The sequence below is a fragment of the Halichoerus grypus genome, chromosome 2 (assembly GCF_964656455.1).
Source record: "Halichoerus grypus chromosome 2, mHalGry1.hap1.1, whole genome shotgun sequence".
NCBI lineage: Eukaryota > Metazoa > Chordata > Mammalia > Carnivora > Phocidae > Halichoerus > Halichoerus grypus.
Genome location: NC_135713.1, coordinates 187,165,608 through 187,185,832, shown reverse-complemented (window position 1 = coordinate 187,185,832; position 20,225 = coordinate 187,165,608). Strand labels below are relative to the sequence as shown.

The window sequence follows — 20,225 nt, the reverse complement described above, 5'->3', positions numbered from 1 at the left end:
TATGGCTTAATATATGAAAATCAATTAATATAATATCTCATAATAATTAGTAGAATAAAGTAGAAGTCAGCAGACTTTCTGTATGGGGCCAGATTAAGTAAATATTTTTAGGGCTTCATTGGCCATACAGTTAGCTGTCACAACTCCTCAGCCCTGCCAGTGTTTTCCAAAGGCAGCCATAGCCTATACGTGAACAAATAGGCATAACTGTGCTCCAATAAAACTTTATTTCTGGGCAATGAGATTTGAATTTCATATGATTTTCACATGTTGCATGATGTATCTTTAAAAAAATTTTTTTTCAACCATTTAAAAACATCAAAATCATTCTTGACTTGTGAGCCATATAAAAATAGTCAGCTGGTGAGATTTATTGCCTCCTGGAATAAAGGACAAAAACCACATGATCATCTTAGTGGGATTGGTGGCCTCTAAAATGGCCCCCAAGTAACCCCTGCCTCCTAGTACTCACACCCTTGTGTAATCTTTTCCCTTGAACGTGGACTGGACCTAGTGACTCATTTCTAACAATAGAATACTGCCAAAGAGATTGGATGTCACTTTGGAGATTAGGTTACCAAAAGACTGTGATTCTGTCTTGCTCTGCTTTCCCTCAGGGCTCCAGCTCTGGGGGGAGCAAGCTGTCCTATTGTGAGTAGCTCTGTGAAGGGGTCCATGTCACAAGGAACTGAGGTCTGGCCAACAGCCAGCAAGGACCTGAAACCTACCAAAAACCAAATGAGTGAGCTTGGAATTGGATCTTCTGAGGTCTGCCAACAGCCACCTAAATAAGCTTGGAAGGGAGTTTGCCCCCAGTTAACCTTTGAGGTGAATGCAACTGTGACCAGTACCTTGATTACAGCCTTGCGACGAATCCTGAGTCAGAGGCACCCTGCTAAAGCCACCTGGGCCTGTATTCCTGTCCCACAAAAACCTGTGTGATAGTAAATATTTGTTGTTTTAAGCTGCTTAGTTTTGGGGTAATTTGTTAAGTAACAGTAGATCATCAGTACATCATCCAATACAGAAAAAAACACATGACAAAATCCAGCACCCATTCATAATAAAAAAAAATTCTCAACAAACTAGAAATAGAAAGGAGTTCTCGCAATCTGATCAGAGGCATCTACGAAAAACCTACTGCTAACCTCATACTTATTGATGAAAGACTGAATCCTTTACCCTAAGATCAGGAGCAAGGTGAGGATGCTAAATGTCACCATTTCTACCAACATTCTGTTGGAGATTCTAGCCAAATGCAATAAGCAGGAAAAAAAAGGGGGGGGGGCATACCGACAGGAAAGAAGTAAAACTGTCTATATTCTCAGATGACATAGTTGTAAAAGAAGTATCTGAAAACGACAAAACATTACTGAAAGAAATTAAAGACATGTATTAAGAGTATATAGAGAACTCTTGGGCGCCTGGGTGGCTCAGATGGTTGGGTGTCTGCCTTCGGCTCAGGTCATGATCCCGGGGTCCTGGGATCGAGTCCCGCATCGGGCTCCCTGCTCAGTGGGGAGCCTGGTTCTCCCTCTGCCTCTCTCTCTCTCTCTCTCTCTCTCTGTCTCTTATGAATAAATAAAATCTTTTAAAAAAAAGAGTATATAGAGAACTCTTATAATCAATAATAAGTCCAATTAAAAATTGGGCCAAACACTTAGATATTTCACCAGGGAAAGAGATGAATGGCTAATAAGTACAAGAAAGGGTATTCATTACAGAACTGCAGCATAAAATCACAGTAGGATTACAATCCATACCCACTAACATGGCTATAATCAAAAAGAGAGTGCCAAGTATTGGCAAGGATGTAGAGAAACTGAGACCTTCATGCATTGCTGGTGGAATGTGAAATAGTACAGCCACTTTGGAAAGCAGTTCAGTAGTTTCTTAAAAAGTCAAACATAAACATAGTGTAGGACCTAACAGTGCTAACCCTAGGCATTTATCCAGAAGAAATGGAAACATAGGTCCACACAAAGACCTAAGACACATATCAGCCAAATAGAATGTATGGCTCCTATTTGGATCCTATTTGAACAAATCAACTCGACAAAGGCATTTATAAGACAATTGAGGAAACTTGAACACAGACGGGTTATCAGATATTAAGGAATTAAAGTCCTTATCTATTAGAAATATGTGCTAAAATATTTATAGGTGAAATAATATGTCTGGGATTTGCTTTAAAATACTGGAACAAAAAAGAGGGAAATAGATGAAATAGAAATAATAGAAATTAACAAATGTCAGAGCTTAATGTTGGTACATGTGCATTCTCTATTATTCACTCTTGTATATATTTGAAATTTTCCATCGTAAGTTAAAAAAATTAAACTGAGAACATGATCACTGTGGAAAAAGAGCCTTTAGGGGCTCCTGGATGGCTCAGTCGGTTAAGCATCTGCCTTTGGCTCGGGTCGTGATCTCAGGGTTCTGGGATTGAGCCCCGCATCGGGCTCCCTGCTCAGCGGACAGTCTGCTTCTCCCTCTTGCTCTGCCTGTCCCCCCAACTTGTGCTCTCTCTGTCTGAAATCTTAAAAAAAAAAAAAAGCCTTTAAGAAATTCATAAAGGAGTACCTGGCTGGTCAGTTGGTGGAGCATGTGACTCTTGATCTGGGAATCATGAGTTTAAGCCCCATGTTGGGGGTAGAGATTACTTTTTTTAAAAAAGAAAAAAAACAAGGGCACATGAGAGGCTTAGTTGGCTTAGTTGGCCGACTCTTGATTTCAGCTCAAGTCATGATCTCAGGGTCCTGGGATAGAGCCCCATGTCGGGCTCGCACTTAGTGGAGTCTGCTTGAGGATTCTCTCTCTCCCTCTCCTTCTGCCCCTCTCCCTACACACGCTTGCTCGCTCTCTCAGAAATAAAATAAATAAATAAATATTTTATTTATTTATTTATTTTTAAGATTTTATTTATTTATTTGACAGAGAAAGACACAGTGAGAGAGGGAACACAAGCAGGGGGAGTGGGAGAGGGAGAAGCAGGCTTCCCGCTGAGCAGGGAGCCCGATGCGGGGGCTTGATCCCAGGACCCTGGGACCATGACCTGAGCCGAAGGCAGACGCCCAACGACTGAGCCACCCAGGTGCCCCAATAAATCTTTTTTAAAAAAGTCATAAGGACAAGTAGGTAGTAATATTCCATAACTTAGCTTGTTCAAGCCCGATACCGGTCTGTCCTCAATACACCTTGCAAAAATCCACCCATTTCATTACTGCCATGCAAAAGGTTATCTTGAGCAGAGATTTAAATGAAAGAGCAGAGGGGCGCCTGGGTGGCTCAGTCGTTAAGTGTCTGCCTTTGGTTCAGGTCATGATCCCAGTGTCCTGGGATCGAGCCCCACATCGGGCTCCCTGCTCAGCAGGAAGCCCGCTTCTCCCTCTCCCACTCCCCCTGCTTGTGTTCCTACTCTCCCTGTCTCTCTGTCAAATAAATAAAATCTTTAAAAAAAACAATAAATAAATGAAAGCACAGAGACAGAGCTTTCAGTCTTCATGTTTCACCACTTGCTCCCAAGTTTTAAGCTAGCTTTCTGGTATTTCTGTATTTGCAAAAAGCATATAGGTCTCCTATGAGCACAGAGGTAGTTTGCTGTTAAACATTTCCAAATGAGAATGAAGCATCATCATCCCCTCGTGCTAATTCTCATACACAGCACAGCCTTTCTTCTTTGTGAATGGCACCTGCCTCTTCCTCAATGTGAAAGGTCCCAGGATTTATAACTGCTTTTATTTGGGGTATGGAAGTTTTACAGTTCATATGTATACACATGTGCTTAATGAGAATTGTGTATGATTTACTAAAGATGTGTTCCTGTGTGTTTATTCATTATTTTCTCCTTTTTCCGTTTTTCAGTACATGTACTAGCCTTAGCAAGTTCTGTTCCAAACTCAGGCACCTTGACTTGGCTTCCTGTACATCAATAACAAACATGTCTCTTAAAGCTCTGAGGTAAATGTCTTATAACAAGAGTATCCAATAATCAGAACAAATACTGATTTTTTTTTTATTTCAAATGACTGAAATAAAGTTGGAATTGAAGGAAACTGTGTTTTATGGATATGTACTAAAGTTCAGAATAGATCTTTTGTTTTATCACTTGCCCAAATTACAGAATACATTCAGGTGAAATGACTAGAGGTAATTAGGATTTCTGAATAGACTGGTATAGCGTATACACGAATGATTAGATTTCTATGAAGGCTTGGTTGCCCCCACTCCCCAGAACGCCACATATCATTATAGCTTAGTGATCAGAACAGCACTCTGGAATCAGGTGATTAACCAGGTACCTTGAACAAATATAACCCTTGTGAGCTTTTCCTTATCATCTCATAGTCCTGTTGTTAGAGTTAAACAGTATTACTGTTTGATAATATTAGGCCAAACCATACAAAGTTGCCAGTATTTGACAACTTTTGGCTTCATGTGGTTCAACCTAATATATATAAAGTGCTTAGGAGAGTTTCTGGCATATAGTAAGCACTCAGTAAGTTTTGTTTTAATATTAATGTATTTTTTTAAAGTACGTTACAGAAGGTGTACCTTAAATGGAGGGTGAAATGCCCATTCTCTTTGTATCTTTACTTTTTTATCAGTCTTTTACAGGTAATTATGGTCCCATGTATTGGTTATGCTCATAAATAATAAAAATTAAGCTATTAAAAGAAGAAATATAGATTTAGTTGAGTATAAGTAATCTAAAAAGGGCTTCTAGACCTTCCTTATGAATACTGAGTACATATGTTTCTAAGGCCATTTGCCGTGTGGGATAATAAATAGGATAATACAACAGCATTTATGGTTTATATATTTTCACATAAATGATTTCATTTATTTGAAAACCATGTGAGGCAGATAGGACAGACACTTATAGATAAGAAAATCTAAAACACTTTTGAATGCCAGGTACTGTGATTGAACCTCACTGAATAAGGTATTGTTGCTGCCCTTTAGCTGCTCAGAGTGTAGTGGGAGAAAAAAATAATAATAAACATGTTGTCATACTACAGTGTTATAAGAAGTGAGTGCTTCCATTTGGGAAGAACATAGGCTATGGCTGATCTTAGATTAAGAGAAGTTCAGGCAGGTTTCCTAAAGTGACTTGTCTGAAGTCACACTATTAATGTTGAAGAATGGACTTGAACCAGGATCCGCTGCCTTCATTTTATAAAACAATTAAAGCAATATTTTCCAAAGAATGTCATAGAGCTTGGGATTCCTGCATAGTTCAAATGTGAAATCAAAGATGATACTGATATTTGATAGAAAGCAGAAATCAAACACAGTATAGCCTAAATTTAGCCTATGGAGACCGTACTCTAGAGACTTCACAGATAAGGAAAATTTATAGATCCTTCGTAACTTTTTAAATAAGAATTTAAACGTCTTCATTATTACTTTGATAAGTAATGGAATTACTTGATAAAGAATCTGAATCTAAACTCTTCACAAATTACTCTGTTAACTTGAACAGGTCACTTAGTTCCCATTTCCTTTCCCGAGACCATTTAAACATGTGATAAGTGCATAAAGAATATATTTGAAAAGGATAAACCTCCCTAACAGTCTAATATATCTGAAAAACAATATTGTGCTTTGTGTCGAACCATGAGAGACTATGGACCCTGAGAAACAAACTGAGGGTTCTAGAGGGGAAGGGGGGTGGGGGGATGGGTTAGCCTGGTGATGGGTATTAAAGAGGGCACGTTCTGCATGGAGCACTGGGTGTTATACGCAAACAATGAATCATGGAACACTACATCAAAAACTAATGATGTGATATATGGTGATTAACATAATAAAAAAAAAAATTTGTGCTTTGTGCTTGTTAGTTTAGCCGGATTTGAGATAGCCCTCCTAGTGATACAATCCCACCTGAACTCCACCAACATTGATAAATATGCATTGTTGTTGTGAGATTGCCTGTATTCTAAATCTGTGTTAAGTAAATGAGTATATCCTTGTGGGAAAGCATGGGGCTGTAGCCATTCCCTGACTAAACAGCCAGTAAAGTGAGACTTTGGTGCCTTTGGAAATGGATTTAGTCATATATTTGTTTCATTTTGTTTTGTCCTAAGTGAGGGATGTCCACTGTTGGAGCAATTAAACATTTCCTGGTGTGACCAAGTAACCAAGGATGGCATCCAAGCACTAGTGAGAGGCTGTGGGGGTCTCAAGGCCTTATTCTTAAAAGGCTGCACACAGGTAATACTCCATGTAGTGCTTGTGAATTTTAGAAGAACCGTGAACTTTGAAGGCAGCCCAAAGATGTTGGCTGGAGGAATATGTAGTTGTATATTAATGACCAAAGATACATGCTTACCAAAAATTAAAGTGTCTTCCTTAGAGTAAAAAAAATATGAAAAGAATTAACATCTGACCAAAGATAAAATTTTTGAGGGGAGGCAAGATGGGGAGACAAAATCACACTGAACATGCACCATAGGCAGGAAGCATCTTAAACAATTTAATCTGAGAAGGAAAGTTGCCATGTTGTCACTGCCTGAGACCTTGAACTGGAGACACAAGGAAAGCAGTCTTAGCAATTTTCACTAGTTGTTTAACTACCAGGTTAAATGTGCCAAGTATACAGAACCTGCATTATATAGTGTTGGTGTTCACTTCCTGCCAGTCACATTACAAATCCCAATGTGTTTTGTCATTAAAGATTTTACTATCTTCGTATTTTACTGTTATTTAAAAAAAGAATTGACATGGCAGCATCTCGAAGGAAATAATCAAAAGTGAGTTTAGAAGTGACTGACAAAGTAGGGCTAAGCTCTTGTGACATTATTTTATTAATGGTTACTGGAACCATGCCTTGGATTTTGTTAAAAGTGCTCTTATTCCATTATTACTGTGTTATGATTGTTTAAAAAAAAAAATTCCTGTAAGGTACACACTACATACTAAGATCGGCTATCATTCCTGTTAAAAAAAGCTTTTTTTACCAAGCTTAAGATGAAGCTTTGTGTTTGAAAGTTAGAAGATGGTGGTTGTACATTATTTCATTTAGAAAATATAAAAATTCATTTTGTTTTGAAGCTAGGTGTTAAACTGGAATAGCTCTTCTACCCCAGAGAATGGGGCAGTTGTGCCCTTCCCTTGACATTCCTTTGTTGTTTAATTCTTTAGAATCTTAATAATTGTTTTTTTTAATCCCGAGAGATTAAACAGTAGACTTGTTAAGAAAACAAAAATGAAACTGTAACCAAAATTTTAAAATAAAGTTTAAAAAAAAAAAAGTGCCCTTATTCCTTCACCGTGATGGGAGGAGTTCCATTGTTTGAAACAGAGCTTTGAAAGTAAGACTGCCTTAAAACAACAGCTTGAGCTTCTGGTTATTTATGGAATCCTGAAAAATATTGATTGGAATGCACCATTATAATCAATTACTTGCCATCTGTTCTCAGCACTGTACGTATGGCACTGATCTTCCAGCAGCAGATAAACCGGATTCCTTTCTCAGCTTCTGCTCCCCAAAGTTTGTTTTTAAAAAAAACTTTTTATATAGGAAGTATAGAAGTGTGAAAATTATTTTAGCTTCATAATCCCTGAGCAAAATGCTGTGAGGCATACTTAATTTTTATCAGAAGAAACATCCATAAACATTAGGCAGTGTTTATTTTATCTTTTCCTTGATTTGATGGTCATGTGAATTTGATGTGGTTGAAACTGATGAAAAATACTGATAACCATACTAATGACATGAATTACACCTTTATGTGACCAAGGGTCATTGTTTCTGGTTCACTGTTCTTTGAAACCTGGTTGGCTGTATTTAGAACATATTGATGAATGTGTATACTCCTAAATCTTTGTCCCTTGAAACAATGTTAGTAATCATTTTTTTCTGTCTTTCTAATTTTTCTAGCTAGAAGATGAAGCTCTCAAGTACATAGGTGCACACTGTCCTGAACTGGTGACTTTGAACTTGCAGACTTGCTTAGTAAGCAGTCCTTCCCACAACTCTTTTGTATTTGTAATTCATTGCAGTAATATTGTACAAGCTTCAGTCATCAAGACCAGTGGTTTTTTCCACTTCAGCCCTGGGGACACAGGAAACACACAGATGATTCTTTGCATGCTTAATGATACTCACTCCTAAGGTCTTTGACATAAGTCATATAGAAGATAGCTCATGCAGAATTCCAAATAAGCTAACTATAACTCCACCCCTTTTCTTTTCTGCTTTTTAGAAGTGAATTATTCACAGACTTTAGTACTTAGAATATTTTTGGTTAATTAATTGCAGTCATGCCAATGAAGATCTGTCAGTGAGTCATTAACAATTGGGAACCACTGATCTAAACAGATGACAAGCAAAATGTACTCTCTAAATTATTTCCAGGTAGTATTTGTAGTTCACATTGGGCTTGTTTAGACTGTCAGCTTTTTTGTGTCTATCCCCAAACCCCTGCATTTTGCTCAGAGAATTTGCTAAAACTATTCAGGGTCCTAGAACACTGACAGTACACTTTTAGCTTTTCTCTCTTGCCTTGAAAATTACAATTATGTGTTGCCTTGCAGTGAGAGCCTCTCATGGCAGTGAAAAAGAGTTGATGAAGGTTTGCCTTGTTTTTGCTAAAACTTCTGCTCATTAGCCCCTCCCTTTCTTGTATGATCACCTGAAACTTGAGACCATAATGGTTGTTTAGTGACACATAAGGGAGTGGGGGGATGGGTTAGCCTGGTGATGGGTATTAAAGAGGGCACGTACTGAATCGAGCACTGGGTGTTATACGCAAACAATGAATCATGGAACACTACATCAAAAACTAATGATGTAATGTATGGTGATTAACCTAATAAAAAAAAGAAACATAAAAAAAAGTGACACATAAAGGGCCACATTTTGTGCAATTGAAGCAACCTCCCCTTCCAGCCCTTAAGGGATGGTGCTGATAATGATCTACTTGGGAGGCTCCTGAAGACTGAGTTAAAGGAATGACATTCCTTTTAAGTCTGATCACCGCTTCCTTTTAATTCTGATTGCCATAGTTGCTAACTCTCAGAATTTGCCTCCTATTCATTTATGAAACCGAAATATTTGGCCTGACAGGAAGAGCTTACACAACTGCTGTAAACATGAAACCATCATCTTACAATGATAGGAAAAAACTATTCTCGGGCATCTTTGGATCTTACGTGTATGTATCTACACACAGATGCACTCTGTATGTATTTGTGTGGATATATGTTACATACACATATATGCCATACCTACCGTTTGCTGTTTTAGTTTCATTTCCTTGACCCTTCCAGCAGACAGAAATCACAGTCGGTAAGCACAAAGAACCAGTTCTATCATCTGTTTATTTTACTCTTTCCCTTCTTCGCCCAGATCTTAGGATATAAGGCATTCCTTCTGTAGAATGTGATGCAATGATCCTCATTCCTAAGACTTCACGTTTCTGCCCCAAAACTGTTGACGTGACCAAAGTACATTCTCAGTCCATTCTATTTTTCTTGACTAAGTTGAAAACATAAAAGTTTAGTAAATTTTATTCTTTTTAAACTTTGAAGAATTGTTACGTATGACTTTCCTCCTCTTTCTTCTTCAGTAATCCCTTATGGACTTGAAAACACTAAGGAACAGGCAGCAGAGCTCTACAGTACTTTCCTAATACGTGACACAAATTCTCATTGGCCTGATAAAGGAATTTAATTGAATCTACCCCATGATGCACCTCATGCTGTTCCCAGCCCCTTACGTTAAAAGAATCCCGTTATAGCTTCTTCCCTTTACACCAAAAATGAGCACAGGGATGCTTGGCTGGCTCAGTTATGTGACTCTGATCTCAGGGTTGTGAGTTCAAGCCCCATGTTGGGCGTGGAGCCTACTTAAAAAAAAAAGAAATGGGCACAGATTCTCTCACAAGTAAATCAAAAGGAACTGAAAAGGAGAAACAGTGTGTTCATTTTCTTTTAGGTCTGCTACCTGATTAATATTAAATCGGTTTTATTTCTTTTTGGTGCTTATTTTCCCAGGTAACATTTTTTCCTTCTTTTTCTTCTGCTACGTTACTAATACCTGTGGGGGTTTTTTGCTCTTATTTTTTAGCAAATCACAGATGAAGGTCTCATTACTATATGCAGAGGGTGCCATAAGTTACAGTCCCTCTGCGCCTCCGGCTGCGCCAACATCACCGATGCCATCCTGAATGCCCTAGGTCAGAACTGCCCGCGGCTTAGGTAAACATCTCTTGTTCAGCTCAAAAAACCAGGGAAAAGGGGGGCGCCTGGGTGGCTCAGTTGTTAAGCAACTGCCTTCGGCTCAGGTCATGGTCGCAGGGTCCTGGGATCGAGTCCCATATCGGGCTCCCTGCTCCGCGGGAAGCCTGCTTCTCCCTCTCCCACTCCCCCTTGCTTGTGTTCCCTCTCTCACTGTGTCTCTCTCTGTCAAATAAATAAATAAAATCTTTAAAAAAAAAAAAAAAAAAAAAACCAGGGAAAAGGAACAAACGCCTTCTTCACCCAAATGTATTCCTTGGAACTTTGAGATTTTTAAGGGAGACGCTACAAGTCTACTACCCTTTTAGATGCTAACCTGTTTGCTCTGTACCTCATTTGATTACATGTAATTGGCTTAAACCAAGGGGTGATAGTTTCCTACTTCTTGCTCTGCATGCTAGAAAAAAAAAAAATTTAAACATTTTATTTCATTACTTGAGAAATGAAATAAAGGCATTTTCTCTTATTAATACTTCCATATAATTCCTTTCTGAAGAAAGTTTTTAAAGTCCTACCCTGTGGTTATTTACCTTGTGGTAACGATGCCAGGTACTTAGCAATCAGTATTTAAAAAGAAAAACCAGCCCTGCAGGAAAACTCCTTTGTGCTCGTGGTCTTTTAGAGCAAGCCTGATTTCTCTATGGTTCCTCCTCTTTGCCTAAGTATAGGATTGGCTGAATATTTACTAAGAATGCAGTGTTAGCATACACATGTTTTCGAAACCCACGTTGGTTCTGTAAAAGCACACAGCGTGCTATTTTGTAATAAATAGGGATGATCCCCATACATCTTTTTTGTTTTTAAAACAGAACTTTTATTGTACTTATGTTAGATATGTTAACCATTGTTTTAAGTGATTTGCAAATATTAATTCATTCAGTCCTCATAATAGCATATAAACACTGTTATTATCTCCATATTACAGATGAGAAAACTGAAGCACAGAGAGGTCAGGTGACCTGTTCAAGGTCTCACAGCTAGTGAGTTCAGGAGCAAGGATTCAAACTCAGGCAGTCTGGCTCTAGAGCCCAGGAAACCACATATAATAATCACTATAAACCCATATAACTTTATTAAAGCTTTTTGTTATCACCTGGCCAGGGGCCTAACCATAGTTATTAAAAGTTGACTGGATTATCAAAATTCCTTGATAGATCATAAACTTGGTCAAAATTAATAATATCAGAGGCCTGGGGCTAAGGAGGTAGCCAGACTCCTCCCTAAAAATACTATGCGTTACCTTTTTCTCTTTTAAAGCGAGTGTTCGGCTCCTTACTCCTTCATGGTTTATTTTATTGTTCGAACAGAAAGGCTCTCAAATATGATAATCAAAAGTTAGGTTCAGTCAGATCATGCTTTTCCATTAGAGATTTTTCTGATTGATTGGTAGTTGATAATGATTTATTTTACTGTAGCTTTATTTGTTTCAACTCACGTAGTAAGTAATTTGTAAGCAAACATAAAGATATTATTTGGTACTGTTGTGCAGATGCCACCAAACTTTTCACAGAAAAGAGCCACTTTTGATTCCCCTGTCCTGTGGTTTTAGTATTTCGGTTAGTGTTTAGCAGTTCCTGAGTAGGAGAGTGGCTGCCAGCTCAGCCCCCCTCTGCACTGGGCCTCCCTGGGAGCCTGTGGGAGGAGGCAGGAAGCTCAAGGGCATTTTTTCATAAGTATGGAATTTCATACTTGGGACAGGCCTGTAATTAACCAGTCCCTTCATAGCATTTCTAAAAGCTATTTAAATCTGAGTGAACCTTCACGTAAAATAGGGAAAGAGAATAATTTTCTTGAGCAACAGATTAATTGAAACAGAGTATTTAGCGCCATTTCCTTTGTTTTCTAGGAGCAGGCTGCCCTCTGGGGGTAAGCAGTATGCCATCAAGGCTTTTTAAATGCATTTTTCATGCATTTTGGCATTGACTACAAGCTTCTATTACATTCTTCTGATTGCATCACCCTGAAATGTGGTGGTATTTACAGGACCACTTTATGATGACTCCATGACAATGAATGGCAAGATCTGTATCCAGACTTGCTTAGCTGTTTATGTCACTATATGATGCAGTGCTTAGGGAATAGGAGGTTATTTTCTTAAATTCTTGCTGTTCTCATAAACCCAGTTTTCAGGGAACAAGGGGCTTGACTTTCACTTTGCTTTTTTTTGAACAGAATATTAGAAGTGGCAAGATGTTCTCAATTAACAGATGTAGGCTTTACCACTCTGGCCAGGGTAAGTATTTTCTCCAGGTTCTGTAGGTTTGGTTTGGATTTTTTTTTTTTTTTCCCAGAAGAGTGAGCACTGAGGGAAAAGTGGAATGGCGGCAGAATGGAGGGTGTGGGGTGTGAGGGCACTTCTTGTGGCCGGTGGGCCTGAACATTCTCGTGCTGCAGCTGCAGGCCCATAGAACACAGACTGCTCTGGAAACACAGACGTGCATTGGAGAACATGATGCTCCTTCTTTAGACTTGATTTGCCATGTTTTCACTGATGGTAAACTAGGGAGGGCCTTCCTAGTGCTTTGTGAAAAAACTTTCTTGGTTGTTCGGTATGTGACTGGTGGGTGAGAGTAACATTGAAGGAAACATATGGGCCTGATTTTAAATGGAGACGGTTTAAGAGATTTTTTTGTGTTCTCCAGAATAAATACTTGGAATGGTTTATAAATCACTGTATAATAGTAGTATTTAAAATTATACTGTCTTTAACTAGTATGTAATGGAATATGGGGAGGAACATTTGCTTTCAGGCAGATTGATGGAAGACTAATGGGTTGGGGGGGGCAGTGCATGGCATAACTCAGTGAGGACACAAAGCTTACCTTCCATTCTTCCAAAGAAATCATTTTCATGGGGTGCCTGGGTGGCTCAGATGGTTAAGCGTCTGCCTTCGGCTCAGGTCATGATCCCAAGGTCCTGGGATCAAGTCCCGCATCGGGCTCCCTGCTCCTTGGGAGCCTGCTTCTCCCTCTGCCTCTCTCTCTCTCTCATGAATAAATAAATAAAATCTTTAAAAAAAAAAAAGAAATCATTTTCATTAAATTATTTATGGTTGGAGTGATCTGTATTATCTTGGTATTAGTGTTCAGAACATTTATTCCCTTGGACTTACAAGATGTTAGATACTTCAAATGTAGAATAATTGAGAAATTTCCACTGTGATCAGGGTCTTTTAAGATGTGTGATTAATGAAGGCAGAAAGTGATGTTAGAATGACAGAAGATTTTGTCAGTGTATTTAATACTACTTCTTAGTTTTCTGGCTTTAAATTTTCCCATGTTTTAAATGTTCATGTTATAATGTTTGGTTTTGTATTCTGTAGAATTGCCATGAGCTTGAAAAAATGGACTTAGAAGAGTGTGTTCAGGTAAGAGTGTGGATCTTTACTCAGAAATACAGTATCATAGGGACGCCTGGGGTGGCTCAGTTGGTTGGGCTTGGTTTCAGCTTGCAGAGTCGTGGGATCAAGCTCAGCGGGGAGTCTGCTTGAGATTCTCTCCCTCACCCACCCCCCTTTGCCCCTCCCCCCTAAAATAAATAAATCTTAAAAAAAAAAACAGTATGATAGAAACTTACAAAAAAGAAAAAGAAACTTACATAATACATGCACATCAAAACATTCAGTTCCCTACTCTAATGTCATGTAGTGCCTGGCAGCACTGCTGATTCTTCCTTTATTGAGGTGTCCTCCAGGCATCCTAGGCAGAAGTGCACGGTATACATGGTAAGGAACTAGGAAAATACATGCCATCAATAAGGTTACCAGTGGAAAGAAAGAAGGCCCAAGCATTCAGGCCATAAAGATGTTAAAATGTTTCCTTAAACCTACAGGGTTATAATACTAGTAAATAATTAAAGCCCCATCACATGGACAATATAGCACTGCCCTTTTTTTTTTTTTTTTTTTAAGTTTAATGAGACCATGGACTCCTTACATCATTAGCCCTGGAGATCCAACTCTGCCTTTTGGACAGACAGACTGACCAAATACTGCCTTAACAGCAATTCTTTTATTACCAATTATAAGAGCTTTAAGATTACTAGTTGATCAGAGAGAAATTTTGAAGGGGGACTCCTAAAAAGAAGATAGATTAATAAAAATTTTTTAATGGTAAAAATAAAGATAACTTCTAGTAACTGTAGGGGTCAATGTTTTCTGAATTACTTGTTATCCAGACACTCTTTAGCAACTATTCTTACTAAACTAAAACTTGGGGCACCTGGTTGGTTCAGATGGTTGAGCGTCTGCCTTCGGCTCAGGTCTTGATCCCGGGATCCTGGGATCAAGTCCTGCATCGGGCTCCCTGCTCCTTGGGGAGCCTGCTTCTCCCTCTGCCTCTGCACCTCTCTCTCTGTCTCTCATGAATAAATAAATAAAACCTTTAAAAAATAATAATAAACTAAAACTGTTCACATCCATCTACCTCTTGCATATGCCTGAGTGTCCTGTGTGTCCTCTCCAATGTTACTCCCTCTCAGTGATGTGCACACACCTTCCCTCCCCAACCTTCCATCCCCCACCATTTCTTAGCCCCTGTGAAGCTATGTATGTTATAAGCATCATCATCATTTCAGAGTTGGAGGAGCATTTGAAAAGAAGCACTGATTTACTTTCCAGCCTAAGATAACTATAAAAGACTGTTCTTCCTTCAAGAGTTCCTCCTTCTTTAATGTTCATAGTTAACCCAGATTCCAGCAGTGCCTTTTCTGTCACCTTGGGGAAAATACCTCACACCCAAGATACCAAATCAGAGTTGTGGCATGGCTTATAAAATATAGGCCAAATATACTTAAAATTTGAGGGTATTTTCACATTAATTTTTTTTTCACATTTGAGCAGCGTTTTTCACATGGAGCAGCATCTTCTGATTCTTTTCTGTGGTGGTTCTAGGGAGCTAAAGTCCAGTGGGTAGAAGTTACAAAGGGACAGATTTTCATTCATTTCAAAAACAAAAGAGAACTTTCAACAGACCTGTTCAAAGATGAAGACTACAGATGACTAGACGTGTTCAAAGAACAGGTTCAAGTAGCCAATGGGATTTCAGTCTTAAGATTCTGTTATTTTATGATTAATATCAGGATATCAGTTTAGAATACAAGTGTACTCAAGAATGAGGTACAGCCATGAAGCTTTTTTGGAATTATACCTATAATAAATTTATGTGTTTCTTTCAGATAACAGATAGCACGTTAATCCAACTTTCTATACACTGTCCTCGACTTCAAGTATTGGTAAGTTTGACTTTTTAAAAGTTTTATGTGTTCATTGGATTTAATCAAAACCCAGCTCTTACTTTCTTCTTGGTGTCTGGCTACCATTTGGGGAAAGCATATTTCTATAAATTACCAATTTATAGAGGACCAAGGGATTATGTATCAATACTTGGAGGTAGAAAAGTGACATGGAGAGTATGAGTTCTCCCTCCCACATGAATTACACTTCAGCCTGAATGATGTTTAAATTTCAGAGATCCAGGAGACAAGATGGCCCCAAATAAAATTTGCCTCACCTTGCGACTAAATGATCCTGTAAAACAGAACTAATCAAGGCTTTACTAGGGGTGTTCTCTGCTACTGTTTCCAGTAACACTGTGGGAAAGCATTCTGCTTAACTATTTTGTGTCCAGGCTCATTTTTTGTGTGTGTTTGGTGGTATGTTACTGTCCAGAATTGGGACAAGGGGTTCTGAGTTTCACGTGGAGGAACCAGGGATTTATGGAAAATTGATAAAGGGATTTGTGTGAAGAGATGACCACACCTGACAAGTGTATGAATCATCTTCAGTTAGTTAACTGTATTGACATTCTCCTATACCAGGTATTCAGTATTTAGTCCAAATTCCAGAAAGTTTTGTTCAAGAAAACCTTGAGCCCCTCTTGTCCCAGTAGAAAAGTGCTAATTTGTATGTGGGGGTGGGTATCATGTTTTGTTCATGAACTAAAAGTCATTGCATGAATTCACAAGGTATGTTTAGATTCATACACAGAAGGACACCTGGGTGGCTCAGTCGGTTAAGCGTCCAACTCTTAATTTTGGCTCAGGTCATGATCTCAGAGTTGTGAGATTGAGCCCCATGCTGGGCATGGAGCCTGCTTAAGATACTCTCTCTCCCTCTGCCCCTCCTCCCCTCCCCAAAAAAGAATCACACACAGAAACGTCAGTCATTGATATTCAAAAGCAGAACCCCAGGAACTCTAGTTTGCTCCTCTTCGTTTCACCACATGGATCTGGTGATGGCTCCATATACATCACAGTCTAATCCAGAAGATATCCTTTCTGGCTGTGCACAGGGCAGGGGCTAGAAGAATGCCGTGAGATGTCTCAGTGTCCTCCTTGTTCTACTTGGCTGCAGAGTCTGTCTCACTGTGAGCTGATCACAGACGATGGAATTCGTCACCTGGGGAATGGGGCCTGCGCCCATGACCAGCTGGAGGTGATTGAACTGGACAACTGCCCACTAATCACAGATGCTTCCCTGGAGCACTTGAAGAGTTGTCACAGCCTCGAGCGGATAGAACTCTATGACTGCCAGCAAATCACACGGGCTGGGATCAAGAGACTCAGGGTAAAGACGGCTGCGCACTCCCCAGCTCTGGTGCTCTCAGCACCTTTCCTTCTTTCTTTTTTTTCCCTCCTCCATTTCCTTTTTGTTTGTTTGTGTTTGTTTTTGTTTCAGATTTAGATTTCTGTGATTTTTATATTTACTTGGACATTCAGCAAAGAGGAAAAAAAATGGAGAGCAAACCTAAGGGTAGTTTTTACCTGTTGTTCCAGATGGGAATTTAGTGGGAAAATACCCACTGAGGGGAAGAAAGTAGGCCTCCTCCCAGCAGAGTCTCTCCTGTAAAGTCCAGGGATTAATAACATGCCCAGAGTCAAAAACACATGCCAGATTCAGGAAAGAAAGAAAGAACATAAAGAAAATACTTAGTTAAATGGGATTTAAGAATTTAATTTGTATTTCCTTTCACATCAAACTCTTTTGCTGGGGTTCTTATTTTTTAAGACAACAAATGGATTAAGTAGGGGTTTTTTTTGTTTGTTTGGGTTTTTTTGTTTTGTTTTGTTTTTACCTTTTAGCCCCATTCTCCATACTGAAGAGACCCATGCGTAGTCAAATGACTGGAAGACAGGTTGCCAGCAAGGAGGTTATAAAAGGATGGATGAATCTATATGTTAGGTTATTCAGCTCAACAGACATTTATGGGAACATCTGCTTCACACCTGCTGTGGGAAAGGCACTGTGCTTAGTTAGGCCCTTACAACCAGTGTCTGAAAACATCCATGTTGGCCACATGGCGTCTGAGTGCACAAAGGAGCACCACACCTCATCTTGAGTTCCAGTTGGCCTTAGTTCCTCCTCTCCCTTCTGACCTAGAGGACTGAGAGCATACCTGCAGTGGGGAAGCCTTGCAGCCATATTCCTTCTACACCAAAAGAGAGCCGTAGGCCAACCAGAGCCTCTTCTATGGCCTCCTTGCAGTAGGGGTCCTAGACCTCCTTGGTTGTCCAGAATCTCTTCCATCTCTGAGTCCTCAAGACTTTTTATCTGTTCTCAAATCATCACTTAACATTTTTTCGTTTTAATTTAGCTATTTAGGTCTAGACTGTTAAATTCCCTAAGAGCAGGGTTTCTGTGTTGACCATCTTTGTACCCCCTATGTAACTAGCACAGTGCCTTGAGTGTGGTAGGAATTCAGAAACCATTTATGTACTAAAAACTAGCAGTATGTTTTAAAAGTGGATAATGAGGTTTTTAAGAAAATATCAGAAGAAACATTGTCCACAGTGACTTGGAAAAAATTATTTTAAGCTTGTATAGTTTCTTTCAACTCTGGGAATCCAACTAGCAATCCCTTTGGGACAGGTTAAGAGATTAGTATGACGTTTTCCCCCAGTTTTATTATTAAAAAGCAGATACCAAAGTTATGTGAGCTATTTAGTCATTTAGAATAACCTGGAATACTACAAAGCAGAACCCAGGTCTCTCAACATCCTGACCGGTACTCAGCCTCTGCCTTGCTTTCATGTTCACTCAGCCCCTGTGTTTTTTCTGAAAAGCAATGTTGCTCTTTCTGTTTTAGCCCTCTCTCTTAGTAATGTTTCTGTCTTGTTTCAGACCCATTTGCCCAATATTAAAGTCCACGCCTACTTCGCACCTGTCACTCCACCCCCATCAGTAGGGGGCAGCAGACAGCGATTCTGCAGATGCTGCATCATCCTATGACAATGGAGGTGGTCAACCTTGGTGAACTGAGTATTTAATGACACTTCTAGAGTTACAGTGGAGTCTCCAATGGAAGCAACCCCAGTGTTCTGGGCAAGGGTTACAAAGTGAGGGCAGCGTCCAGATCCCCAGAGCCACACATAACATGCAAACCCACCCTCACCCCCACCCACTCTAGTTCTGTGACCAGGGGACTGAAGCCCACGCTGGCTTTATCAAGTGGATTGGTAAAACTTAACCATTCCTGTTGGACATGCCAAGAAGAAAATCATAGGCAAGGTGGAGGGAAGGGGGCATTCCAGCAAATGCAGTGTTACTGCTCCTGCAGTTTCTTCATTTTTTGAAGGGGTTTCTTTGGTGATTTTGGAACAGCAACTGCAGTCCTCCAGGGTCAAGGAAAGCATAGAAAAACAATATATGTTGTATCCAGGGACCAGAAAGAAAAATTCTTTGCATCCTATAAATGGTAGCCATCCCTCATGAGATGACTACAGAGCTTCTGTGCTTCCTTGTTCCCATGCCAACATGCTGAGCATGCTCCCAAAGAAGGCTCATCCATTCCTCCTCCTGTGTTTTTTAGTATTTGGCCCAGAGGTTTCCTAAATGGTTGCACTGAAATCGCTGTGGTCCAAATGTGATTACTTACTCACTCAAATTGTCACTCTCTGTAGCACACTTGTGCACCTGTCTTTCGTTCTCTGTTGCTCCCTCCCGCACTCTTGCTCAGTCTGTCACCTGTTCATTGTCTGCTTACTCACACTCAGTTGTTACTCTTTTGCTGTTGTGTTTACAGTGTGCATTTTGGATGATTAGTTGGGGTTACCAAACATTTTTAAAAGAGACATTATCAATAAATATTTTTTTAATTCTAAATTTTACCATTAGGGGACCCTGCCTGAATCTTTGCCAGTCTGAAGGGAAACTATCACAAAACCAAGAAATGGTATGAGAAGAAATTGAGTTAAAACTATTTTGACGAAAACAAACTTTGCCTTTTGGTTTCTGTTATACCTTGTGATATATAATAATACGCATGATATGCGCAATGTTCTCCCTGCACATTTTTCTTCCCATCAGACTCCACTAACTTAATAAGGAGAGAGAAATGCATTACTAGTAAAGAGTGGAATGGCGAATCCCAAAACTGAGCCCAAAAGCACCCCCCACCCAAGCTCAGACATGTTGGATGTTCACTGAAATCTAGGTGTGAGCAGTAGCATCCCTGATTTGTGTCTGTGAGGTTGTTTTGTTTTAGTAGGAGTGCTGCTAGAGTTGCTGTGCCGTCCAGCTGGTCAGTTTCTCTCCCCGCCCCCCGACCCCACCCCCGTCCCAGCCTATCAGGGATGTAAGAACGACCCTAGAACAGGTGGTCAGCTGTATGTCAGTGTTGATGGAGTATCTCGAATGTTGGCACCTCAAAGGACCAGAACCATTTCAAAACCTATCAACCCTATCTTTCTTGTGCTCCGGACTTCCCATGAATGAAATACAGGGGTAACCAGGTGAAGGGTTTGAGAGGAAGCAGGGGGTTCATTGTCTCTGCCCAGCATGGTCAGCAGAACTGAAGGCAGGTATTCAGTGCCCATGACTCAGAGGCAAAGAAGAGGCTTCCTTCCTTCCCCCCAAAAGTCATAAAGGATGAGGGAACTAAAATGAGCTTCTAAAGTATAAGAAGTAGATTTCTAAACCCCAAAGTTAGAAACCTTATGTGGTTTTTAATAGGACACCTTTTTTTTTTTTCCTTTTGGTCTTT

General features: G+C 39.7%; 1 protein-coding gene across 7 annotated transcripts in view; it reads left to right on the top strand.

Annotated features, from left to right (window-relative positions):
* The window catches only part of FBXL20 (F-box and leucine rich repeat protein 20), a 100,656-nt gene that overhangs the window by 75,431 nt on the left and 5,000 nt on the right, over positions 1-20,225 (top strand). For 4 of the 7 annotated variants that reach the window (XR_013445070.1, XR_013445072.1, XM_078065670.1 and 1 more), the window contains exons 7-14: positions 3,865-3,960; positions 6,090-6,216; positions 7,886-7,960; positions 10,076-10,206; positions 12,418-12,478; positions 13,568-13,612; positions 15,421-15,477; positions 16,598-16,810. Coding sequence is in view for 5 of the 7 variants with exons in the window: in XM_078065670.1 (XP_077921796.1) it covers positions 3,865-3,960; positions 6,090-6,216; positions 7,886-7,960; positions 10,076-10,206; positions 12,418-12,478; positions 13,568-13,612; positions 15,421-15,477; positions 16,598-16,810 (805 nt within the window). In the remaining 2 variants the exon portion in view is untranslated. The other 3 variants (XM_078065666.1, XM_078065667.1, XM_078065669.1) reach the window with 2 other exon arrangements.